This window comes from Podarcis bocagei (genome assembly GCF_964188305.1).
Source record: "Podarcis bocagei genome assembly, chromosome: 9".
NCBI classification, from domain to species: domain Eukaryota; kingdom Metazoa; phylum Chordata; class Lepidosauria; order Squamata; family Lacertidae; genus Podarcis; species Podarcis bocagei.
Window position 1 is genome coordinate 28451392 of NC_138134.1, and position 27206 is coordinate 28478597.

The 27206-nt window shown below is 47.1% G+C and overlaps 1 protein-coding gene and 1 long non-coding RNA gene across 7 annotated transcripts in view; one reads left to right on the plus strand and one right to left on the minus strand.

Moving 5' to 3' along the window:
- Positions 1-27206, plus strand: part of IRF2 (interferon regulatory factor 2) — a 42677-nt gene that overhangs the window by 432 nt on the left and 15039 nt on the right. Inside the window, exons 2-3 of one of the 6 annotated variants that reach the window (XM_081209007.1) lie at positions 33-400; positions 7953-8073. The exons of 2 other annotated variants lie outside the window; for them this stretch is intronic. Coding sequence is in view for 2 of the 4 variants with exons in the window: in XM_081209004.1 (XP_081065130.1) it covers positions 15846-15896 (51 nt within the window). In the remaining 2 variants the exon portion in view is untranslated. Of the gene's footprint in view, positions 1-32; positions 401-7952; positions 8074-15810; positions 15897-27206 lie in introns of all 6 variants that reach the window. 3 more of the 6 variants (XM_081209004.1, XM_081209003.1, XM_081209006.1) reach the window with 3 other exon arrangements.
- LOC308595238 lies at positions 229-1664 on the minus strand. Its single transcript, XR_014011951.1, has 2 exons — positions 1245-1664; positions 229-424 (listed from the first exon to the last, which is right to left on the minus strand). It is a non-coding gene; the product is annotated as an uncharacterized lncRNA (long non-coding RNA).

Consider the following 27206-nt stretch of genomic DNA (forward strand, 5'->3'; position numbering starts at 1 on the left):
CAGGGCTTTTAATTTCACTTTTGGATTTGCAGAGGCTGGGAAGGGATCGGCTGGAAGGACGCGTTTCTCTCGCTGGTTGTGGGGCTCTGAAACAGGCGGTTTGCTTAGGGGGTTGCCGGATGGCGAGAAATAGCAGCGTCAGAAACAAAGGCGAGGAGCGATTGCGACGGGGCGGAAGGGAGAAAATTTAGGAGCACAGAATTTGAACCGAGCCCAGGAGCACCTTGCTTGGGGGACGCGGAGGAAGCAACTTTTATTTTCACTCCCGCGGAGGTTGACGAGAGAAGCTAATGGAGCTGCTGAGCTGGTGGACACTTGTTGTTTTCGATCCCGGGATACGTTGGCCATGCGGATATTATTTCTGGCAGCTGACCAGCCTCTTCGCGGGCGTGGAAGCTAGGTGAGCGAGCGAGGGCCCCCAACCCTGCAATGCACGAAGGGGAGCTGTGCATAAAACCGGGGGGGCGGGCGGGGGAAGGATTTCTCTTCCCACCTCGGGGACTTTGAACCCAGCCATGGCGGGGCAAGGCCCGTTCCGGTAGAAATCGCTTTGCCGAGAGAGGAGACCCGGGCGGTTCCCGGGGCCCTGCGGCTGCCGCTTCCTATATAGTTTTCCTTTCCCACTCGGTGCTGTGAAATGAGGTCGGGGAGGGGGGAATTGGGCTGGGTGGTTTCGTAACGTGTGCTTGGTACCGAAGGGCGCCGTGTGCTCTTTTTTTGCTTTTCCCCGCAGAGGCCTTGCGGCTGCCATCTCCGCTCTCCCCTGCCCCTCCCCGAGAGGCTGTATGTAAGAGGAAGAACCAGGCAGGGAGGCGGCCTTGGGCTGGAGCCGGAGAGAAAGGGAGGAAATGGCCACTTCCCGCCCTTAACTAGCAACTGGCGCTTGGGGGGGGGAGACACACCTGGAGGTGCCACTCTGCCCGAGGCGGCGGGGGGGAGCCCCCACCTCCCCCAAATACAAGCGTGACACCCCACCCCCCCGCGAAGTAGGTTGTTGGTTACACAAGCCTGGCTCGGCCACTTCCTTTTCTCCTCCGCCTCAGCGGCCGGGTCAAGCCGTGACGTGTCTGCCCCGCTTGGCCAATGGGGAGCCGGCTTCGAGGCAATAGAACGCGGCACTGGATACTTCTGCGGCTCGAGGCGTGGGAGGAGAAAGGCGAGACTAGGTGCATTTTGTTCCAGGAAGCTCGGCTTATCTGGTGCAAGGGCTAGCAGATATACCCCCTTTCGCGCGCTAGCCTTACCCGTTTTTGCTTGAAGTCAGGCCGAATAGGTTGGAACCCGACGTTTTTTGTTTCTGCCAAGGGATGGTGGTTATTCTAGGGCAGGGTTTGGAGAACCTGTGGGCCTTCTAGGTGCTGCTGAACTGCAACTGCCATCAGCCCCAGCCAGCATGGGCAATGGTCAGGGATGATGGGAGTTGGAGTTCAGGAATATCTGACGACACAAGGTTGAGGAAAGCTGTTCTAGAGTGTCACAGCTGCCTATGATGGCCGCCTTTGTTGGTCATTGTGTTTAGGTACATGCACTTGGGGAGGCAGGTGGCGCTGTGGGTTAAACCACAGAGTGTAGGGCTTGCCGATTGGAAGGTAGGCGGTTCGAATCCCCGCGACGGGTTGAGCTCCCGTTGCTCAGTCCCCGCTCCTGCTAACCTAGCAGTTTGAAAGCACCTCAAAGTGCAAGTAGATAAATAGGTACCGCTCCAGCAGGAAGGTAAATGGTGTTTCCGTGTGCTGCTCTGGTTCGCCAGAAGCGGCTTAGTCATGCTGGCCACATGACCCGGAAGCTGTACGCCGGCTCCCTCAGCCAATAAAGCGAGATGAGCGCCGCAATCCCAGTTGGTCACGACTAGACCTAATGGTCAGGGGTCCCTTTACCCTTACCTTACTTAGGAAAGTGTACCTTAGATCAGAAGCTCTAGTTAGCAAATTCATGGTGCCACATGGTTGATTTTCTCTGCTTTAATTAATCTAAAATCATTACCACCCCAGTTTATGCTTTGCCACTTTTAAAGGATTTGTTCTAACAACCTTAGATTGTGGCATGGCAGCCCCTTTTCTCACTGGGATTTAGCCGTAAATGTCATGTGCAGAGGCAGCAGGCATACACAGTGCAGAGCAGGTCTATTGTGAAAACCCAGTGTGCACAGAGTTCTGTGCATGTCTTGTATGTGACTGTCTCTAAGGAGACAGCTAGAAGTCAGCAGTGGTTGCCACACTTCAGGAAGCCATTAGAATTTTACATGAATTAAAATTTGATAGTCTGTAAACCTGCATTTCCACTTTTCACTGAATCATGACACTGAATACAAAAGAGCCGTTCAAGTGAGGGGCATAAAAGTATATTGGCTATGAATGTTGCAATGTTGTGTGCCCTGTAATATCAAAATGTACTTTGTCTGCAAAAATTGCTCAGCGTGAAAATTAGACTATGTGAGAAGTAAGGGGGGGGGCTTCTCTAGTGGCACCCACCCACCTTTGGAATGCCCTCCCGTCAGATGTCAAGGAGATGAGTAACTATATAACCTTTTGAAGACATCTGAAGGCAGCCCTGTATAGAGAAGCTTTTTAGGCTTAATGTTTTATTATGTTTTTATATATGCTGGAAACCACCCAAAGTGGTTGGGGCAATGCAGTCAAATGGGCGGGGTAGAAATAATAAATTATTATTATTATTATTATTAGGAACACAACAACTCAATTCCAGTGAGAGTCACTCATTGAAATCAATGAAACAAGTTTTTAAACAGCAAACCTAGGCCCCATTAATTTCAAATGGACTTAAGTGCAACTGACTTTTACTGAATGTAAGGCAGTCCTGGTTTAAAGGTTATTTGGAACATGGGGATTTTGGGTGTTCTAAGTCTTTGTTTGGTCCAAGTTTGATTTTCCCTATCCCTAAATTGTAGCAAAATCCCTTCAAAAGAGCGGCATCCTTTGCATTGGACAGTCTAGAAATCCTAATTTGAGGAAATATTACCATTTTTGAAAATCTCAGTCTGGTTCTCTTGGATCCCAGAGATTGCATAGGAAAAGGGCCTATCATTAACTCTTAAGATTCAGATATTCATACCAGCTCAGTTAGTATGAAAATATAAACATAGCCAAAGTCTGGGGACAAGTACTTTTTAACTTGTTCACAAATTATCTAGAGGTAGGGTGAGTAGTGAGGCAGCTAAATTTGTTAAAGACTTCAAATTATTCAGGGGATTAAAAGACAAAAAGCAATTGTGAGGAACCCAGAAAGGATCTCTCCAAACTGGGGAATGGGTATTAAAATGGCTAATGCAGTTTAGTATGAAGTGATAATTTACTGGGGTAAAAAAATATTCACATATACACTGATGGAATGTGAACCAGCAGTGGTGCATAGGTTGGTGAAAATGTTGATGCCGTGTGTTGCAGCTTTGGAGGAGAAGGCAAATTCCTTTTTTGGAAATTGTTTGAAAATAGAACTGCCAATATTATAGTGCAGATTTACAGACTTTTGGTGTGACCAAACTTAGCATACTGTCCGCAGTTCTGATCTCACCTCACAATATTGAGGCAGAAAAGGGCAGTCAAAAACGATCAAGGGGCTGGAGCAACTCCTAAGAACCTCTAGGCTAGCATCCTGTTCTCACTATGGCCAACAAGTTGGCTATGGGAATCCCGCAAACAGGACCTGAGCTCAAGAGAAGAGCACTCTCCCCTCCTGTATTTTCCAGCAAATGGTACAGTCATACCTTGGGATGAATACGCTTCAGCTTAAATATTTTCGGGTTGCGCTTCGCGGCGACCCGGAAATAACGGAACGCGTTACTTCCGGGTTTTGCTGCTTGCGCAGACGCTCAGAATGATGTCACACGTATGCACGGAAGTGGCGAAACCAGATGTGCAGTCGCATTTTACATTCGCTTCAGGATGCGAACAGGGCTCTGGAACGGATCCCGTTCTCATCCAGAGGTACCACTGTATTCAGAAGCATACTGCCTCCAACCATGGAAGCAGAGCAGAACTCCCCTCTAAGGAAAGCTTACAATGCTTGGGTCTTTCTGGTTTTGAAAAGAAGATGAGTAACAGGGGACATGATAGAGCTTTATAAAATATGTGATGTGGAGAGCATTTTCTCCTCTAAAAACCCAGGTCATCCAGTGATGCTGAATGGTGGGAGATTCAGAGCAAACATTAGCTACTGCAAGATATCGTGACCATAGATAGCTTTAAAGCTGAATCGGGCAAATTCATGGAGGATAAGGCATATTGATGGCTCCCAGTCATGATTACTACTGTATTTTTCGCCCTATAGGACACACTTTTTCCCCTCCAGAAAGGAAGGGGAAATGTGTGTTCATCTTATGGGGCGAATGCAGGCTTTGGCTGAAGCCTGGAGAGCGAGAGGGGTCGGTGCGCACTTCAGGAGAGCGCCACCGCCAGCCCCACAAGCTCGGGGGACAGCGGGGAGGCGGAACGCCGCCATCCCGCTGCCGCCAGCCCCGCAGCGTGCCATCCCGCTGTCTCCTGACCTGGTTTGGAGGCTGGCGGCGGGCTTCCCCCTCCCCCAGCCCCGCATGCTCCCAGAGCAGGCTTCGCGCAGCTCTCCGCAAGCTGTGGGAGCCCGGTGCGACTTCGCGCTGGGCTCCCACGGCTTGCGGAGAGCTGCCTGTTCTTGGGGGGGGGGAATAATTTTTTCCCCTTTATTTCTCCCCCCCCCCCAATCTAGGTGCGTCCTATAGGGCGAAAAATACGGTATATATTACCGCCAGTCTCAGTCAGGATGCTCCAGGTTCTGTTTTTGCACTGTTCTTCTGCGGCTTTCTTGCAGGTGTCTGGCTGGCCACTGGGGAAGAGAATCCTGGGCCTGATGGCTCTTCCCACATTCTCAAAATTAATGTGGACACTGGGACAAGTTTCAGTTAATTACGTTTCCTATATTGTAGCACTGACGCCGGTAATGGCACAACATTTCTTGGGGCAGAAATTGTGCTTGCACTGAAGAATGGCCATTTTAAAATAACACCATGGGCTGTGTTCAAGAGCATTAGTTAGGGATGTATTGTGTCTCCCCATCCCATCTCAATTTAATAATAGTTCTGATTAATTTGTTGAAAACCAGACATTGCTCAGCTCTAGCTGCCATCTTGTAAAATATCAACGTGGTGTGCAGTACAATAAAACACAAAACACCATTAAAAACAGTACAGTTGGCAGGCAGCTACCAAAGCCAGCAAAAATGTGTGGAACCCTTATCAGGTGTCTCCAGACTTCTCTGTGGGGAGAAAGAAGCATGTTATTTTAACATGCAATCTCTCTGGCCACCTGGTTAAAAACCCCTTCCTTCCTTGAGATAGATCATATAGTCACATCTCAGGTAATTTGCTACTTTCAGAAGCAGTGGTGGAGAACCTGTAGCCCTCCAGATGTTGTTGGACTCCCAACCAATTCCCACCAGTCCCACCCAGCATGACCCATTAATGGTCAGGGGTGATGAGAGTTACAGCCTGGAGAACAACATCTGGAGAGCCACAGGTTAGTCACCCCTGCTTTACGGTGAGGGTGAATCAGAAGGATACACCTGCATCTGAAAGTCACACCAAATTGAGAGTACCCTTTAGGACGTTAAGGGTGTTGCGAGACACCCTTTGAAAACTTGGATTGTTTGTGCCACAAAGTAGCGTGCAGTTGGATATAGATTAAAAACTGGCTGTTGTTTCCACTTGCATGTAGAACTATGGTCAGATTTTAGAAACGGGTTTGTGTTACTTGCATGTCAGCAAACCTTTTCAGCAGGGGGCCAGTCCACTGTCCCTCAGACCTTGTGGGGGGCCAGACTATATGGGGGGGTGAACGAATTCCTATGCCCCACAAATAACCCAGAGATTCATTCTAAATAAAAGGACACATTCTACTCATGTAAAAACACGCTGATTCCTGGACCATCTGCGGGCCAGATTGAGAAGGCAATTGGGCCGGATCCGGCCCCCAGGCCTTAGTTTGCCTACCCATGGTGTAGACAGAGAAGTGAATTTTGTTTAATTTAGCAGCATTTACTCTCAAGTAGATGTGCATAAGATTGCCACCCACAGAGGATCTTGAGTCTAGTCACAATGGGTTTACCCAGAAGGGCACTGATTCTCAAAAGTCTCCAGCTGCAGAAGCCTCATTCCATCCAGAAATACTTCTCTTGTTGGGGCATATTGTGCATTATTAGCCTGCTGGGCTGCAGTTTTAGAAACCCTTGCAGCTTCCAAACTGCACTGATGCCTGCTCTGCTCTACTGGCACAAGTGCCTTTCGGAGCGCAGCCTGAGTTTGCTACTTCATAAGCATGAGTCATTCTTCCAGTGTTAAACAAGAACAAAATGTGCTCTCAACATGATGTTCTTTACAGTAAGGTACTCTTAGCATCAGCGATTTGTTAAAACACTGCCTACTCCTGTAATGCTGAATGCTGCTTATGAGTTTTGTTTTCTGTTTAAGGGCACTTTTGCCATGCTTCTTATGAATGGGGAGGAGGTACAGGGCTGCCAATACAATTCTGAATGTGTGATCTCTGTGCAAAGGGGAAACTAATAGGCTGGGCAGCTGAAAAGATACTTGTGGCGTGTCCAGGGTTTTGTACGTGGCCAGTGGGTTTAGAAAAACAAACTTGTGTTTTTGTATCAACGTTAGATTTCCATGCCATGTCAAAAACTAGTTTGGAAAGTCCCTCCCTCCTACATTTTAAGAGGAGCCATATGAAATGTGCCACTTATGTAAAAGAAGTCTGCAAGTTCAAAGCCTGTCCCCTGCCAGACTATAGAATACTATTTGTACAATTATTTGCATACTGACCTTTTTCTTTGCAAAGATATCTCAGATTATGAAGTAAAAAAAAAAAGGTACAGAGATAGATGCTCAAACTGTGGTCTGTGAACTCTGTTCTGTGGTCTGCGAAAAGGTTGTACAGTCAAGAATATCTGTTCTTGGCTGTGCCTATGTTTTATTTTTTTATGATAATGGAGATCAAGGCCTTTTGAATCAGGGCTGGATTATCAAATAGGCTAACAAGATTCTGGCCTAGGAGCTGTGATTTTCATATTAAGATGCTGGTGCAGTCTACTAATTTCCCTCTAAGTAATTTCTGAAAGAGTGGTCTAGATTAGGGTCCCATCTGCACCATATATTTAAAGCTGTATGATACCACTTTAAATAGTCATAGCTTCCACCCAAAAAAACTTTATTAAGAGTTGCTGAGAGTTATGGCGAGACCCCTATTCCCCTCACGGAAGTAAACCCCATGTGGTTAGAAGTCAGTCTCTCTTCCCAGGGAGCTCTGAGAATTGTAGCTCTGTGACAGGAATAGGGGGCTCCTAACAACTCTCAGCAACCTTAACAAACTGCAGTTCTTTGGGGAAAGCCATGACTGTTAAAAGTGGTATGATGTCATCTTAAACATATAGTGCAGATGAGGAAACTCCTGCAGCTAAGCTGGTGTCTAATGTATTGCTCTGAGGCCGAGAGGAGGTCTTCTTATCTGGGTAGCCCAGGACCTCCATACACACTGCCCAGGCTTGCGCCCCAGGAATGTCATTTGGGTGCTGCCAATGCAGCAGTTTGACTTCACCCTCAGAGGCAAACTCCATTGTCTCTCGAGACAGAGAGATTCCAATGACCGCCTTAAACACGTAGTGCAGGTGAGGCCTAGTTGTCAGAGCAGTAGGCAGGATAGTCAACGACCATAAATAATTGATTGGTGGTTGAAAACAGAATGTTGAAAGAAATCCAAGAAGTTTATTTAATCATGTATGGACCACTTTATATAAAATATCCAAAAGTGGTTTATAAAAATAAGGAGCCAAAGATTCTTAAATCAACAAGGAGCCAAGGGCCCCAAAACAAAACAACTCAATACACATATATTGATAATATAAATAAACAGCAATTTTTTTTTTAAAATCAAATGTCCAACCTATAAAACTCTTAAAATAAACAGTACTAAAGATAATGAAGACAGTGACAGCGATGACTCCAGTGACCAAACTTGAAAGTGAGATGACTGAGTGACTTCACAGAGCTTTGCTCACAAAAGCAGACACATCCATCGCATAAGAAAGGTAAGGGTGTGGTTACTAAAATCTAAATTAGGCATGTGCTTTGATTTTTAGAAGGGAAAAAAGTTTCCTAAGTGGTCCACTGAGACCCCAGTAATTTTTCAAGTGATATTTGAAGGTGGAGGCGGCGGCAGGGATTTTGAGAAACACTGTTAGTTTATTCTACTTCCAAATTTATGACATGTCTACACATGCATAGGACACACAGCCCCTCCACAAATATCTGTGCATCAAATACGGGAGCAATTGGCATCCTCATCAGAGTGCTGAGCTAGGTAAAGAACTGCCCTGAAATCTACGGGTGAAGGGCGGTATACAAGTTTAATAAATAAATAATGTAGGGGAAATAGAAAAAGACCCTGCACTATGTCTGCTGTACTTTACTTTTTTCTACTGCCAGTTCTAAAATTGGTGGCTTCCTGGTGGGGCATAAAGAATTGCACGGGGAAGCTTTTCCAGGGCTTGCCACCCCTAGTTTAAAAAATTGTTTTACTCACAGGTTTGTATGGTTCTAAGATCACAATGGGGAGCAAGTAGTTCCTTTTGTTTTGTTTTCTCACCCATCGGGTTGGTGTTATGACTCGTCTGTCTCATAAAGTTGAATTGGCATTTTAAAGAAATGAAGATTGCAAGGCATTCTGCCTTCTCAGAATGCTACATTTGTGATTAACAGTACTCAGAAGGGTGGGTAATACGTCTAAGGGCAACAGATCTCAAAGAGTGTGTGGCTACCAGTCACACGCCTACTCAGCACCAAGTGACACTGTAGCATAGCTCCTGATTCCCACAGTCAGCCCATGCAGAAATCTCCACTGATGAAACCCAAACATCAAATGTTTGTAACAGTAGAACAAGCTGCATTCATAGAGAAGCTGCTTAGTCATGGGGAAGTCCAGCACACCTTGTCAGGCAAAATCCCCCTTGGCAGGTTGCAAAAAAGATTAATTTTGTAATGTATGAGACTGAACTTTTCCCTTTTCCCTGCCATATGTGTGACAGTTGTGCAGTTAAGTTCTCCATTGTAATACTTAAAATTAAAATCACCAGTCTGTAATCGCAAGCAGCCTACTCTAGTATAACTCCATGTGCCAGCTGACTTGGTGACAGCCATGCATGCCAGCCAGATGGAGATGCTAAGCTTCCTTGCAAAAGGCTAGTTGTCTGTTGCAGAATGCGCCTGGCGCCCGACTAATTTCGAACACTGTAAGATGGGCCATTGCTCTGATCCAGTAGGCTCTTATGTTCTTATGTTATCATGTGTAACTAGTATAAACACTGTGGGGCTATTACCCTGGTGTTACAGGCAGATGCACTCACTGGTAGATGAAGCTGTATAATCATGCTCCAACAGAAATTAAGCCATAGCTCTCCGGTACATTAATACATTGCACATTGACTATAAGTTATATATGTGTGCAAGAACTCCAAACTAAATCATTTATAGGAGTTGCGGGAAACCTTTGCCCTTCCTGATGTTCCTAAACTACAATTTCCATAATCCTTGGCCTTGCTTGCTGGGGCAGGTGGGGATAGTAGTTCAACATCTGGAGGACAAAAGGTTCCCCATAGCTGGTTTGTGGCATGCCGTGTAAATTTTTGAGCATCTTTAAGGGGGGGGGGGAATAGCCTCATTCTGTAATAGTTAAAGGCACTGAATATCATACATATCCCCTGGCACATGTGACCGAGTATTACTGCTTCATTTATGTAAAGCTAAAACCAGCAACAAAAAAGTAATTCACACATGGGAAACAGAAAATAAAACCCATAAGAAAGTTTGCACAAACAGCCAGGGGTTCAGTACTACAGTGGCAGGCACTGCTTTTGCAATAGCCAAGTAATGGTAATCTCCTGCTAATTATGTTATTGTTGTTGTTATTATTTGCAATTGCAAAAAAATGTTTTCATTATCCTTTGGGATGTGGTTCAGAGTGTTCACCTTTGCAACTCAACATTACAGCAGGGCTTGAGTGACAGAAACAAAGCACAAATGAGCAAGTACAAGCAAATGTCAAAATGCCCAATTTGGAAAGTCTTGTGCCTGGGAGATTTCCAAGTCCTTAAAGGTGAAGAGAGGGCTAGGGGTGGGGAACTTCACTTTCTAAAGAGATCATCTTTATTTCCAGTTGTCTGTCTAGGCACAGGTGATCTGTAGGTGGGAATGTCTGCACCCCAAAGCCATGGGTTAATCATGCTGAGAACTGGAGGGTTACAAAATAGGAGAGGTTTTTTATGAACAGCTAGAACAACCCCGCCCAGGTAATAAAACAAACTCTTTAATCAAATATCACATACCTTTATTGCACTGAGCAAATAGACGTTGCTCATGATTACAAAGAACAGTTTTACAAAAACAAAGATTACTATGAATAGCAAGTACACCTTGTGATTGTGACGCTTGTACCTCAGATACTTGAAATCTTGTGCTCCGGCACGTTCCATACTAAAACATTTGGTGTCTTTTTTCTGATTTCTACTCAGAAATGAAAACATACTCCCTGTCCTTTTATAATACCACTTAAAAGGAGGTTAATGAAATGGTCTTTTAAGAACCGATTTGTTCTTAGCCTCAACTTCTGTGTATTCTAAAGGGAGAAGCTGTGCTTGAAATATTAGCATACTTTTCCTAATTGACATATGAGTGCATTCTGTAACCCAAGTACAGTGGTGCCCGCAAGACAAATGCCTCGCAAGACGGAAAACTCGCTAGACGAAAGAGTTTTCCGTTTTGGAGGTGCTTCGCAAAACGAATCTCCTATGGGCTTGCTTCACAAGACGAAAATGTCTTGCGAGTTCCTGCGGGTTTTTTTCCTTTCCCCCCCTTTTTCTAAGCCGCTAAGCCGCTTATCAGCTGATCCGATAAGCCGCTAATAGCGCTAATCCGCTAATCCGTCAATGGGCTTGCTTCGCAAGACGAAAAAACCGCTAGACGAAGAGAATCACAGAACGGATTCTTTTCGTCTTGCAAGGCACCACTGTATAAATCGTTTTGTAACATGCAGCTATCAGAAAAGAGCCCATAAACAATAAAAGCATCAGTGTTTTGTTTTGTTTTCTCTTTTGCCATGACTGCAGATTGCAAAATTCAAATGCGTTGCTTTGAATTTTGGACTGGCTTGAAAACTGCTTTTGTTTGTTGAAGGTGAGAGAGTCAGTATGACAGTCTCCTGAAAAAAATGAATATGCTACCAGATAAATCTCTGAAAACCATCATGTGCTTTTACAGAATTGGGCCCATTTATTTTAATTCTTCCTGCTTTCAGTACACATAATTTAAGTGATACCTATTAAAGGTATCCTTTGTGATATAAACTTCTAATACAAGAATGAATATTTAATTCTGTTGTAAGTGTAAGCAGCAATTTTTCCTCTGTGCAGTTTTGGCTTCCAAATTTCCCCAGTACCCCAGGGCCTTCCAGGAGTTCATAAAAGAAAGGAACACTCTAATCTCCTATATACATATAAACATAAGGCTGTCATCACACAGTTCTTTTCATTGAAGGATTTGTAGTGCCTCATCACAATCCTGGATTTGCATGAAGTCAGGGCTGGGGAAGTGAGCAGAAGAGAAGGCAGGGTGCACAACAACAGGGTCTTGGCATGGGAGTGAGAAAGGGGAGACACTGAGAGGGGGGAAGTGGTGCTTTAGAACAGCGGCACCAGGGATGGAGGAACACAGAGGCAGTTTTAAACAACAGCTGAGGTTTGAATAAAGCAAGGATTTGTAACTGGCTGACTGACCGAACCCAAAGGGTGCTCATCAATGGTTCCTCTTCATCCTGGAGAAGAGTGACTAGTGGGGTGCCACAGGGTTCTGTCTTGGGCCCGGTCTTATTCAACATCTTTATCAACGACTTGGATGATGGACTCAAGGGCATCCTGATCAAATTTGCAGATGACACCAAACTGGGAGGGGTGGCTAACACCCCAGAGGACAGGATCACACTTCAAAACGACCTTGACAGATTAGAAAACTGGGCCAAAACAAACAAGATGAATTTTAACAGGGAGAAATGTAAAGTATTGCACTTGGGCAAAAAAAATGAGAGGCACAAATACAAGATGGGTGACACCTGGCTTGAGAGCAGTACATGTGAAAAGGATCTAGGAGTCTTGGTTGACCACAAACTTGACATGAGCCAACAGTGTGGGGGAAAAAAAAAGCTAAAAAAGCCAATGCAATTCTGGGCCTCATCAACAGGAGTATAGCATCTAGATCAAGGGAAGTAATAGTGCCACTGTATTCTACTCTGGTCAGACCTCACCTGGAGTACTGTGTCCAGTTCTGGGCACCACAATTCAAGAAGGACACTGACAAACTGGAACGTGTCCAGAGGAGGGCAACCAAAATGGTCAAAGGCCTGGAAACGATGCCTTATGAGGAACGGCTAAGGGAGCTGGGCATGTTTAGCCTGGAGAAGAGGAGGTTAAGGGGAGATATGATAGCCATGTTCAAATATATAAAAGGATGTCACATAGAGGAGGGAGAGAGGTTGTTTTCTGCTGCTCCAGAGAAGCGGACACGGAGCAATGGATCCAAACTACAAGAAAGAAGATTCCACCTAAACATTAGGAAGAACTTCCTGACAGTAAGAGCTGTTTGACAGTGGAATTTGCTGCCAAGGAGTGTGATGGAGTCTCCTTCTTTGGAGGTCTTTAAGCAGAGGCTTGACAACCATATGTCAGGAGTGCTCTGATGGTGTTTCCTGCTTGGCAGGGGGTTGGACTCGATGGCCCTTGTGGTCTCTTCCAACTCTATGATTCTATGATTCTAAGGATGTAGGGACACAGGGTGCTTAGAAGTTGCAGTTTGTGGGAGGAGGAAGATGCAGAAGGTTACTGTGAGTTGGTTTGGGTGCAAGTGGGGCTGCAGAAAAGAGAAACATGGCTTCAGAAATGGGCTTAGGAAGGTGAAAAGTCATCTTAGTACAGTGGTACCTTGGGTTAAGAACTTAATTCGTTCCGGAGGTCCGTTCTTAACCTGAAACTGTTCTTGAAGCACCACTTTAGCTAATGGGGCCTCCCACTGCCGCTGCGCCGCCGGAGCACGTTTTCTGTTCTCATCCTGAAGCAAAGTTCTTAAACCGAGGTACTATTTCTGGGTTAGTAGAGTCTGTAACCTGAAGCGTATGTAACCCGAGGTACCACTGTAGTCACATGAGGTGGGAAGGGAAGTTCATAGGGGTTAATGAGGGAATGGCTGAGTGGTTGGTGAGCAGAGGGAGCAGGGACACAGCCCCTAGTTAACAAATGCAGTAATAGGTGCAATGTAATTTGTTTGGTTTAGGGAGCTCTCATTTCTTTCATGCATCTTGTCACAGAATTAATGTGAAATATGGCCTGCCATTCACGAGAAGGATTAGCTAAAGTTTCCTAGTAACTGCCTATGACCTTATTGTCTACTTTCTCAGTCATCGTTAGATGTATTCTTGGTGGGTTCATTTATGTCTTCCAAGTACAAATACCTTTGGAAGCAATAAGAAAGGGGTTAGATGAGGGAGCGGAACGTGTGGCCCTCCAGATGTTGCCTGACTACAGCTCTTATCATCCCTTACCATTCACTGTCCTGACTGAGGCTCAGTCTAACACTATCTGGAGGACCACAGATTCCCCACTGCAGTGTCTAGGTGATAGATAGGCAACTGCTGGTTTGCATTCTGTTGCTTTTAGTCTCCTCCCTCATAGACTGTACTGGTCAGGCAATAATGCACAAGAGACGTGGTTTATTATGGACTAGCCCATCCTTCTTACATGTCACTTTGAAGGCACAAAGTTCATCGGTCAGGGGCCCGTGAAGTTGTTACAGTAAGTGCCACCAGTGCTTTTTTTTCTTAAAAAAATGTTTAGGGGTACTCTCATTTTCCTACTCACATTGAAATACTGCCCCTCAATGAGGCCAAACTTAGATTCACAAAATGTTTAGGGGTATGTGTACCCCTGCGTCCCCCCAGAAAAAGCACTGAGTGCCACACTTTTAAACAACAACAAAAGAGAGGTGCCAGTACTGTGTACCCTTGAGTACCCCCGAAAACAAAAAAGCACTGGGCCCAGCGATGGCTGGACTGTTTTACCTTGGCTCTCCAATAGCAAAGTTTTTTCTCATGTAACTTTTGGGTAGAACCTGTACAAGCATGGAAATAACTGAGGAGCTACATTTCCTGGGAAAATTAGGGTTGCACTATGCAGAGTCAGTAATAATGAGTCACTTTTGCGAAGGCTTCGAAGGCAAAAAGATTGTGTTTTTCTTCCTTGGTTCTATGGCTCAAATTAAATTAAAACCATCCACCCAGTCTTAATTTTTTCCTCCCATGCCTTCTTAAATGCACATTCAGGAAGCGCCAGATGATAGCCATATAATTTACTAAGGAAGTTGGGTCAAAGTTCATACCTTTCTTTTATAATACAAGCAGTGGCCGATAAATGCATGTCCAGTTTACGCGTGACCACGCATGTGTGCCTCTTGGCAACCTCGAAGTGGCTGGAAAAGGGGGAGGGGGCATAACACGGTGGGCTTATGCGTGCTCTGCTGCCATGCGTGATGACCCAGAACACAACCCCTGTGCAAATCAGGAGTTCCCTGTACATTGAACATGTCTTAAGTATACAGGTGATTTACAATCACAAAATATACATGGTTAAGCTAAGGTGGATGTGGATGTGTATCCATATCTTGAAGATGAGCTAGATTTTTAAGGGTCATCTCTTATTTCAGAGCATAACTGAGGATATCGCCTACCTTTTAACATCACATCTGCCTAGAACAGATCAGCTAACCTTTATTCCATGTTCCAACTTTGATCTGGTCACCGCTGAACCTAAGCAGATCCTGGCTAGTTGGGGTGACTGCACTGCAGGATTGTGGATTAGCATTGGTGGAAAAGATTGCATACATGCAAAGCTCTGAAATTCTTGAGAAGTATTTGATGGGAAGAAGCTTGGGGGGGGTCTTCACATATGTAGAATTCTTCTTTATTATCTGCTAGGTTTTTTGGTGGGATGGAAGTCTTCTTTTGTTTGTGGTAGAAGGCTGTTCTTCATTTTTGTTCAAATGAGAAAGGAAGGGTTGGAGAAAGACCTGGAATCAATGAGTGCATGTAGTCTCTCTTTCCTTGACAATGCACACAGGCACTGACTTAGAATTTATTTTATGCGCCAAGAGCATGCGCATGAAGGAACACAGTGCCGTTCAGCTGCCTAGCTTCTCTGTAGTACTAATGCAAGTGCCAGAACAAGAAAAGCGATCCACTTTTAATGAGGAAATTGCGCTCTGGAGGCTTGTCTGAATTAGGAAAACATATGAAATGTTGTATATTTTATCTCTCTGCACACTTTGACCTCTTCCTTGGGTGTTGCCGTTCCTCCCACCATCCCCAATCTTCACCAGCTGCGTCAAGTTAGATGAAGGCCACATTGGGGGAAATGTCAAAATGTGCTTCAGAGTAGCTGACTGGGGCATTTTCCATGTGTGGAACAACTGAGCTCAGAAGCATGCATCCAGCCAGCCATAAAATATACTCAGAAGATTTATAGGCAGTTTTTCCAAGTCTTAAGACAATGAAGGCTTCAAGGGTGTTATCTCAGTATGCTTAAATGCCTCTGCTAGCTAAGTTTTTAAGTGGTGAGAAATGTAGTCTAGCAGCTAAAATAAGTGTTCAGGGGGGTGGCCTGACATTTGTCACTGGTCACTCTCATGTAAGTGGGATGGGGTGGATCATAATCCAACTTCTATTGTCTCCCCAGATGCTTCTTTCTCCATCTCTCCCTTCTAGCCTTAAATGGCCTGTGAGACGTATCACATAGATAGGACAAAAGCAGGAGACAGACAGGTAAGTGCAGAGCTCAGCTTTGCTGTATCTGTAATCTGAATAGACTAGGCTGCTAGGACAGCTTGCAAGATCACAGTGTTAATGAAACAACTGCACCAGGAAATGAGTTGGGATCCAAAGCACACACCTTAGCAAGGGGTGGTATGACCCCCCCCCTCCAGCTCACTTGCATAATTAAACAACTGGCTGCATTTTGAACTACATACTTAACATTTCTGCACAGTTTTGATAACCTAGTGGTTACCATAGAATTTACAATAGTGCCCGGATCATCATATTCTAGGAGTGACCATAACTAAAGTACCACCCTAAGTAGATATGAGGCACTTTTGGCCACGATGACCACCATCTGAGGATCCCAGAAGCGTCTTGCCCTAGGGTAGGTGTGGGGAACCATTGGCCCTGTAGATGTTGCTGAATTACAGCCCCACCATGGGCACCATTGACCATGCTTGCTAAGGCTGATGGGAGTTGTAGTTCAGTGACACCTGGAGGGTCAAAGGTTCCCCTCTCCTGCTCTGGGGCCTAGGCAAGTGGCTCATTGTGCGGGAAATATGCTTCATAAGGCAGATATTCAGATCTTGACATAACTTTCCTCAACCTGGAAACCCATACTCTTTAGTGTGCAATTAGGATAAACATTGCAAATTTCCATACAATATATTTTAACTGTGCACTTTATTCTGTATGTAAGGGAGAGTCGTGGTCAAGCGTACATCCAACAGCCAGAACTTCCTTGTATTTGGTGTTCCTTAAAATAGGGCTGGTGCTGCTTTACATCCTGGAATAGCTCCAGCTTCTGAACAGATCCAAGTTCCCTGAATCCTATAATTAGAGTACAGATTCATCTGAGCAATTCTATCTGGTCACACAAGATAATATCCAGACTTATGAAATGATTGTGAATCTGGAGAGGAAGGCTGAGTTTGTCGCTGCTGCTTAATTTTGAAAATCACATTTCACAGCTGTAGATTTAGTGTTTTCTGTTAAGCAGAAAGTTGTACCACAGATGTGAAGGGAAAGCAGTGCAAACTGAGGCTTATGAGCTCCTATTTCACCTGACTTCTGGCAACACCTGTGGTCTTTGGCCCAGCACCTGCCCCTTCGTCATGTCAACTAGAGTCAGCTGTCTAAACTAGGATATTGGCCAGGCAAAATCAAATGGGGAACATTAAGCAGGAGCAAGTGGGTGGGTGGGGATCTCGTGATATAACAGCTCTAACCTTGAAACGGAACCCAAGAGAAGAACTGGTAAAAGGCTTGCTGGCTGCTGAATTTCTGTTCGTATACTGCAGGGCAGATTAGGTTTCACGAATCCAGCATGATCGCAGGCAAAGCCAGAGGAAACTGGGCCGGCCCTGTAGTCTGGCAAGGCTCATTGGGGCCCACTTAAAAGTAGCTTATGGTAGTCTTCTCCAGGAGGAAGTGGGGTTTTCCCTGCTTGGGGTTGAGGAACAGAGAGCTTATCTGCTTCATTTGATTCCTGTGAAGGAAACTCTTGTGCGGCAGAGCTCTTCTGTAAACAGCACCTGCCTGTTCAGGGAGAGAGGATACTACAGGTTAATACAGAAACACTGCATTGTGTAAACTGATCCTTCTTTGAATAAGCTGCTGCCGCTGCCCTGACAGCGATTCCTGTTACTGGGATGGTGAAGAATTTGCTGCCACAGTCATGGGTGTGAGTTCTTACCAGGAAGCTACAGAGGGCTTTCATTGCACACTGCTTTCCATGGCAATGTGTTCACAGGGGCAATAGGGGCATGTGGCTTGGAACCCTTTTGCAATGCAAGAACCTGATATAAGTATGTGCTAGTATGCTGCGCCAATTAGCTCAAAGCAGTGATGGCCAAACTTGGCCCTCCAGCTGTTTTGGGACTACAGCTCCCATCATCCCTAGCTAACAGGACCAGTGGTCAGGGGTGATGGGAATTGTAGTCCCAAAACTGCTGGAGGGCCAGGTTTGGCCATCACCACTGGCTTAAAGTGTGGTGCCAGTCCCACAAATCCTTGCTTTAAAGGGCCTGATCTGGCCTAGTATATCTTTTACCAGTTGTGACTCTTACACACTAGCATAGTTTTACAGTTTGCCCATCTACCTGAAGATATCAGGTACTTTAAGGTAAGGGCATATGGCGTGAAAATGGCTAGCTCGTAAGATGGCAAAACTTACTACGTTATCATGGAGGGTGGATATAGATAGATGTCGTTACTGCAGTGTTTCTACTTATAACATTTTTCCAGCTGCTGACAGAAATTGAAACTAACATAAGCGAAATACCAGGTCCAGTTTCATTTCTAATTTCTTCTCTACACCAGTTTCAATTTCTGTGTTGTTTCCATTTCTGACAACATGCTCAGCCCCAGAAGTTGCACTTTCTGTATGTCATAAGAGTTGCTAGCCAGCAAAGTTGACCTTAAGGTTTACTTGAATTGTTCAGAGCAGTTTGATGAAAACTTTGTGGATGCCACAGGGATAGAGCAATTCCAGATATAAAATCAGTCCCAACTGATTTTACAGTCTTTTATAGCGCATGAATGGGCACAGATCTGCTAGAAGGTAATATCCTTTCTCCAACTTATAATATCTATCCAACATCAAATGCTCTCCTGCAGGAAAGTGGTTTGTGAAGCAGCAGCAGCAGCACCCTGCAAGACTGATCCTTCCACTGTTGAGTGGGGACAAGGATCCTGTGGGGCAGGGCATCTGGCAGGGAGGAGAGTCGTGTCTTGGGCCTGCCTTCTGCCAGAAAGATGCCAGTGCCTGTCTGGTAAGACTTGGCCTTTTTCACACATTGCTTGCTCCTCCTCCTTCCTGCCCAATGCCTGACTCCCTAGCAGCCTCCTGTTGCTCAAGGCCGATCCAATTTGACTTCCAGTGATAACGTGTCTGGGTACTATAGCCTGGCGATATATCAGTAAATTGTCTGAAAGCTGTATGGCATGGGTAGGCAAACTAAGGCCCGAGGGCTGGATCTGGCCCAGTCGCCTTCTAAATCTGGCCCGCTGACGCTGTGGGAATCAACATGTTTTTACATGAGTAGAATGTGTCGTTTTATTTAAAATGCATCTTTGGGTTATTTGTGGGGCCTGCCTGGTGTTTTTACATGAGTAAGGTAAAGGGACTCCAGACCATTAGGTCCAGTTGTAGCCGACTCTGGGGTTGCGGCGCTCATCTCGCTTTATTGGCCGAGGGAGCTGGCATACAGCTTCTGGATCTTGTGGCTAGCATGACTAAGCCACTCGTGGCGAACTAGAGCAGCACATGAAGAATTTGTCAAGAATGTATAACTTGCTGTTGAAATGGAATACTCAAGATGAAATGGTGAAATCTGCCATGATTAAATGGGCACAAGATGTTGGACATAATATTATGATGGCTGACTGGGAACAGTTATGGACCACTGGTATGAAGTTTACGGCATGTAATGCCTTAAAAGAGAATTTAATGAAAATGATTTACAGGTGGTACATAACACCAGTCAAGCTTGCAAAAATTTACCATTTGCCCGATAATAAATGTTGGAAATGTAATGAGACTGAAGGTACATTCTTTCACCTTTGGTGGACATGCCCAAAGATTAAGGCATTCTGGGAGATGATCTATAATGAAATGAGAAAGGTATTTAAATATACCTTTCTAAAGAAACCAGAGGCCTTTCTCCTGGGCATGGTAGGCCAATTGGTGCCAAAGAAGGATAGAATTTTTTTCATGTATGCCACCACAGCAGCAAGAATACTTATCGCAAAGCACTGGAAGACACAAGATCTACTTACCAGGGAAGAATGGCAGATGAAGCTGATGGATTACATGGAACTGGCGGAAATGACTGGCAGAATCCGAGACCAGGGAGAAGAGTCGGTGGAAGAAGATTGGAAAAAATTTAAAGTATATTTACAGAAATATTGTAAAATTAATGAATGTTAGAAGGATGCTGGAAAGAAGTTATATGACTTTAGCAGAAATGTTATAAAGAATTAAGTATGAATAGATTGACTATGGGTAAAGGTGTAAACTTAAGGTTAAATTGCGTTAAGATACCGTATTTTTCGTTCTATAGGACGCACATTTTCCCCTCCAAAAATTAAGGGGAAATGTGTGTGCGTCCTATAGAGCGAATGCAGGCTGCACCGCTAAGCCCAAAGCCAGAACAGGAAGACGGAGCACTGCGGAGCGCTCCGTCTCGCTGCTCTAGCTTGGGGACGGCTGCTCGCACAGCCTCTGCAGGGCAGCGGGGTGCCTTCACCCCGCTGTCCTGCAGAAGCTAGCAAGGCTGCTCCCAAGCCAGAACAGCGAGACGGAGGGCTCCGTCTCACTGCTCTAGCTTGGGGATTGCTGCGCGCAAACCTCTCCAGGGCAGCGGGGTGCCTTCACCTCGCTTTCCTGCAGAAGCTAGCAAGGCTGTTCCCAAGCCAGAACAGCGAGACGGAGGTCTCTGTCTCGCTGCTCTAGCTTGGGGACGGCTGCGCGCAAACCTCTGTAGGGCAGCGTGGTGCCTTCACCCCGCTGTCCTGCAGAAGCTAGCAAGGCTGTTCCCAAGCCAGAACAGTGAGACGGAGGGCTCTGTCTCGCTGCTCTAGCTTGGGAACGGCTGCGCGCAAACCTCTGTAGGGCAGCGTGGTGCCTTCACCCCGCTGTCCTGCAGAAGCTAGCAAGGCTGTTCCCAAGCCAGAACAGCGAGGCGGAGGGCTCCGTCTCACTGCTCTAGCTTGGGGATTGCTGCGCGCAAACCTCTCCAGGGCAGCGGGGTGCCTTCACCTCGCTTTCCTGCAGAAGCTAGCAAGGCTGTTCCCAAGCCAGAACAGCGAGACGGAGGTCTCTGTCTCGCTGCTCTAGCTTGGGGACGGCTGCGCGCAAACCTCTGTAGGGCAGCGTGGTGCCTTCACCCCGCTGTCCTGCAGAAGCTAGCAAGGCTGTTCCCAAGCCAGAACAGTGAGACGGAGGGCTCTGTCTCGCTGCTCTAGCTTGGGAACGGCTGCGCGCAAACCTCTGTAGGGCAGCGTGGTGCCTTCACCCCGCTGTCCTGCAGAAGCTAGCAAGGCTGTTCCCAAGCCAGAACAGCGAGGCGGAGGGCTCCGTCTCACTGCTCTAGCTTGGGGCTTGCTGCGCGCAAACCTCTGTAGGGCAGCGTGGTGCCTTCACCTCGCTGTCCTGCAGAAGCTAGCAAGGCTGTTCCCAAGCCAGAACAGCGAGACGGAGGGCTCTGTCTCGCTGCTCTAGCTTGGGAACGGCTGCGCGCAAACCTCTGTAGGGCAGCGTGGTGCCTTCACCCCGCTGTCCTGCAGAAGCTAGCAAGGCTGTTCCCAAGCCAGAACAGTGAGACGGAGGGCTCTGTCTCGCTGCTCTAGCTTGGGAACGGCTGCGCGCAAACCTCTGTAGGGCAGCGTGGTGCCTTCACCCCGCTGTCCTGCAGAAGCTAGCAAGGCTGCTCCCAAGCCAGAACAGCGAGGCGGAGGGCTCCGTCTCACTGCTCTAGCTTGGGGATTGCTGCGCGCAAACCTCTGTAGGGCAGCGGGGTGCCTTCACCTCGCTGTCCTGCAGAAGCTAGCAAGGCTGTTCCCAAGACAGAACAGCGAGACGGAGGGCTCCATCTCGCTGCTCTAGCTTGGGGACGGCTGCGCGCAAACCTCTCCAGGGCAGCGGGGTGCCTTCACCTCGCTTTCCTGCAGAAGCTAGCAAGGCTGTTCCCAAGCCAGAACAGCGAGACGGAGGTCTCTGTCTCGCTGCTCTAGCTGGGGGATGGCTGCGCGCAAACCTCTGTAGGGCAGCGTGGTGCCTTCACCCCGCTGTCCTGCAGAAGCTAGCAAGGCTGTTCCCAAGCCAGAACAGCGAGACGGAGGGCTCTGTCTCGCTGCTCTAGCTTGGGAACGGCTGCGCGCAAACCTCTGTAGGGCAGCGTGGTGCCTTCACCCCGCTGTCCTGCAGAAGCTAGCAAGGCTGTTCCCAAGACAGAACAGCGAGGCGGAGGGCTCTGTCTCGCTGCTCTAGCTGGGGGCTTGCTGCGCGCAAACCTCTCCAGGGCAGCGGGGTGCCTTCACCTCGCTTTCCTGCAGAAGCTAGCAAGGCTTTTCCCAAGCCAGAACAGCGAGACGGAGGGCTCTGTCTCGCTGCTCTAGCTTGGGGACGGCTGCGCGCAAACCTCTGTAGGGCAGCGTGGTGCCTTCACCCCGCTGTCCTGCAGAAGCTAGCAAGGCTGTTCCCAAGACAGAACAGCGAGGCGGAGGGCTCTGTCTAGCTGCTCTAGCTGGGGGATGGCTGCACGCAAACCTCTGTAGGGCAGTGGGGCACCGCGCTGTCCTGCAGAAGCTAGCAAGGCTGTTCCCAAGCCAGAACAGCGAGACGGAGCTCTAGCTTGGGGACAGCTGCGCGCAAACCTCTGTAGGGCAGCATGGTGCCTTCACCCCGCTGTCCTGCAGAAGCTAGCAAGGCTGTTCCCAAGCCAGAACAGTGAGACGGAGGGCTCCATCTCGCTGCTCTAGCTTGGGGACGGCTGCGCGCAAACCTCTGTAGGGCAGCGTGGTGCCTTCACCCCGCTGTCCTGCAGAAGCTAGCAAGGCTGTTCCCAAGCCAGAACAGTGAGACGGAGGGCTCCATCTCGCTGCTCTAGCTTGGGGACGGCTGCGCGCAAACCTCTGCAGGGCAGCGGGGCGCTGCTCTCCAAAGGCTTCAGGGATCTTTGAGGCTGGCGGTGGGGGAAAGCAGCGCTTCGCTCCACCGCCAGCCCCACAAGCTCTGGTGAATGTACCTTGGACGCACCTAGTTTTAGAGGGGGAGAACAAGAAAAAAAAATTTTTCCCTGTTCTCCCCCTCCTATGGTCCTGTGCGTCCTATGGTCCGGTGCGTCCAATGGAGCGAAAAATACGGTAAATTATGGAACTAAGTTTGAGAAAGAGGGAAAGGACTTGCTGGAACAATTAATTGAACTAGAATACAAAAAAGGAGGTGTGAGGAAGTCGAGGAAATAAGCAAGTGAAAGACAAGGATATGAAAATATGGGGTCTCTTTTTGTTGTTGTTTTTTGTTTTTTTCCCTTCTATATTTTTTTAAAGGTTGGTGTTTTTCAAATGTTTCCGTTTCTTTTTTCTTTTTTAATGTTTTGATGTACTGTTGATGTTTTGTTTTATTGTATTTTCTTTTGTTTTTGAGATTTTGTAACTGTTCATTGCTTGTATTTCTTTTTTTTCTTTTCTATTTGTAATACTTAAACTCTAATAAATATCTTTTTTTAAAAAAAGAACTAGAGCAGCACATGGAAACGCCATTTACCTTCCCGCTGGAGCGGTACCTATTTATTTACTTGCACTTTGACATGCTTTCGAACTGCTAGGTTGGCAGGAGCAGGGACTGAGCAAGGGGAGCTCACCCCGTCGCGGGGATTTGAACCGCCGACCTTCTGATCGGCAAGCCCTAGGCTCTGTGGTTTAACCCACAGCGCCACCCACGTCCCTTTACATGAGTAGAATGTGTGCTTTTATTTAAAATGCATCTCTGGATTATTTGTGGGGCATAGGAATTCATTCATTCCCCCCCCCTTCAAAATATAGTCCGGCCCCCCACAAGGTCTGAGGGACAATGGGCCGGCCCCCTGCTGAAAAAGTTTGCTGACTCCTGCTGTATGGCATTCAGATCGCAATACCGGTTTCAGACATTTTGAGCTGGCAATACATTGTGGTGGCCAGGGAGCCATGATGTATTCCCAGTTCAAATTGCCTGTAGACAGCAGAGGTGGAGGCAGGCAAGCAGATGGAGCCTGCCTGCGCCTTTGAGGAAGCCCCCTGACCCTTCAGCTCACCTGAGCCGGAGCGGCTCCACTCAGCTGAGGGGAGAAAGAAGCAGCTGAGATACATTCCAGACATTGTGATATATCATCATATCGTGGCATTTAGCTGCTGCTATATCACGATGTTGAAAACCAGATATTGCCCAGCCCTGGTGTGTACCCAACCTGTCCAAGGCCCTCCAAATATGCCCACTTCGGCTTAGGCCTCGACCCAAGCCAGTGCACACCCCTAATATACGTTTGTTAAAAGAGCATAGCACTTATTCTGTCTGGCAAAGTATGCTCAGGTCCAGAAAAGCTTCCAGTTTTTAAGGTACTCCAGCATGACTTTATGCTGCAATGCAGCTATCCTCTTGCCATTTGATTCTGCTGATTTGTACAAATAATCTTTATGCTAGAGCCAGACTTTCTGAAGCATGGACTGTTTGATCCTGTGGAGAGGTACCAGAATAAACAAAATGTGTGGGTGTTGCTTCATAGAGATTAGAAGAAATAAACATGATACTTAGGTTTTGCCATATAGATATGCTCCGTTTAGGAGAAGTACTATCTCAGACTGTACAATTGTGAACAATTTATTTCAAAGCCACACTCCCTTATGTGCTTATATATGTGTCCTCTGTTGTTTCATTCATGTGCTTTTGTTTGTTTGGTGAAGTTTGTTTGCTAAGTCATTGGAGGAAAGGCTCCTGTGTAAACTACAGATTGGACGAGATATGTAAGTTAATGGAGGTCTGTTTTCATACTGTATTCTCTAGGGTGTGGCGTGTGATTGTCAGTGGTGTGTTAGCGGGTGATGGTGGGTGCGTCAAGGTCTGCTGGCAATTGACTGATGCAATAATTGGGCGAGCTATTGGCGCTTACATTCATTGAGCGTGCAGACAAATGGTGGCTTTGTCAATGTGCGTGCGATTGGCTGTGGCGGTCTTGCGGTCTTGTAATTCCTCCCCCCCAAAAAGCCCAAGAAGTCTGGGTAACCCCCCCCCCCACCGAAAAAGCTCAGCAACTGTGGGTAATCCCCCCAAAAGAAGCTCAACAACTCTGGGCAATCTCCCCCCATTTTCTCATTTTTGAGTCTTACATGTTACACATGGGAAAATGTGGTACATATACATGTGTGCCACTTGAGGAACCAGGCACCAGCCTCACTATGGAGCAGAAGACATCTGAATGCTTTGGGACCTGTAGGGGAAACAGTTGGGAGATCCATGTGGGCAAAAAGAATCTAATCCAGGGGTCGGCAAACTACGGGCCCCGGGCCGGATCAGGCCCACCAGGGTTCTAAATCCAGCCCGCCCAGCCATTTAAGAACCCACTGCAAAGCTGAGACTCCTGACAATGGTGACGGGAGGAAGAGGCCGAGCGGCAGAGGCTCTGCCAATCAAACGCTGCGCCGCGCTGATGTAAAGCAGGTGTGGTGTTTGATTGGCAGAGACCGCGCCACGCTAAGGTAAACCAGACGCGGTGTTTGATTGGCAGAGCTGCCGCCGCCCTGGTGCTGCTGTGGCTGCTGCCACTCTGCATCCCCATGAGGGGGGCGGCAGTGGCATTCCTGGAGGAGGACAGCTGGCCCAGGCTAGGGCTTGGTGTGGCTACCACCGCTGCACTCCCATTGGCTGCCGACGTGATGGTGGAGGGCGATGAGGCTGGCAGTGAAGTAGCCCAGGTGGCGACCTTCACCTCCGAAGAGCAGGAGGGCAAAGGGGCGGAAACACCCGCATGGGGCGGCGGCTGCAGGTGAGGCACCAGCTTGTCCTTGTCTCCGTCTCCATGCTCCTTGAACAGGTGTACCAGGCAGTGTGTGCTGCTCTCGGCCAGCTGGATACATGGGCATCCTTTTGTTTAAAAAAACAACTGTGTGGGACTGAGCTGTAGCCTGATAGCACCTCAGTTGCATTTATGCCGCACCCACTAACTTGCAATTGCTTGCAAGGTGGCTAAATCAGAGCTAGTTGTTTGAAATTCTCGCCTTTGCCTTTGTTTTGTTTGTTTGGCCAGGGTTTGAGAGGATATCTATATGCCCAACACAGACCTTTTGAGCTCGACCTCCCTCCCTGAACCTAACTATATCTTCTGCCCACCACACCATCTGTTCTGGGGGTGAATGTGCAGAGATCCTCGCACATCGTCAGGTGTGTGCCATGATAATGGAAGGAATCTTGCCAAAGCATAGAGAAGGTGGTGGCCGCAGTGTTGTGCCACAGCTGATAGGCTCCTGCGGAGGGAGACAGATCCGGCGGCTACAGGATCCTGGAATTTGGAGGAGGGTACAGTGTCTAGCATAAGGGCTTTCTCTCCTTTTGGGGGGTGCCAGTGCAGCACATGGGTTTACACTTGGCACCCTTGAGGCCTTTCCTTGGTGGCCTCTGAACCCACCCACCCACTGGTCTCTTGGTCATAAGGATGGTTGCCATTTTCTCCCTTGAAAAGTATATAGAGCTGAAGGAGGGGTTTAGAAGACGGATGGTCTTTCCCGCTTCCTCTTTTTGCCCTATGTGTTTTTCAAAGCTCAGATTAATTCTAAAGGATCTGACTTTTAAAAAAAACAAACTCTGATCACTTGGGAAAGCAACATTTGCTTGCACACACTTTCTCTCTGTGTGTGTCTTTCTGTTGTGTGGGGCTGATCCAGGGGAGGAGGGGGTTGAGCACCCACAACACTTGTTCAAAAATCTAGATGTGCCCAGAGTCCTAAAAATGTTGATGATCCCTGGCTTACTTGAAAGCACCTGCTCATTGTAGGCTAGTCTGTTTTGTTCACTTACGTCAGCACGTTGTTTATTTTGTGACAAGAATTCTGCCATGAAGGTGCCAAAAGGCTTTTGTATATAATTCCACGTTGCTTCCTTCATTCAACAGGAAGAAACTGAATGGCTCCTGGCTGTAGAGGATAACGATTGCATCTATTTCTTTCTTTACCCAACTCACTTAATCCTCTTGCTAATATATTTGCATGTATGCGGGCTGTTTCTCAAGTTACAGGTATACTGTCCTAAAGGTTCTCGAAAAAGCAATGGATGCTTGAGTATAAAGGACCCGTCTCAAATTGTAGAGCCTCTAAATTCCAGTATGGCTTCTTCCCATCGAGCAGTTCCTCTGTATGACGTAGGGCTGGGCAATATATCAATATATCGTCCAAAATCTGTCTGAAGTCCATATCGTGAGATGGGTTTCATAATTTTTGACCTGGCAGTGTAGTGCAAATCATCGTGCATGCGTGCACTATGCCAAAATCACAATGTGGGGGAAACAGTCAAGCCAGTCAATGCATCTCTCGTTTCCTGCAGCCCCTGTTGACTCTGCCAGCTCAGCTCTCCCCTGCATCATGCAGAGGGCAGCAAATCAAAAGAGCAGGTGCCGATTATGATGCAGAAAAAACTGTGAAGCCAGCCAGTGCCTCTACATAGTTCCATCCTTATTTCAGACATCATGATATACAGTGGTACCTTGGGTTACATCCGCTTCAGGTTACAGACTTCGCTAACCCAGAAATATTATCTCGGGTTAAGAACTTTGCTTCAGGATGAGAACA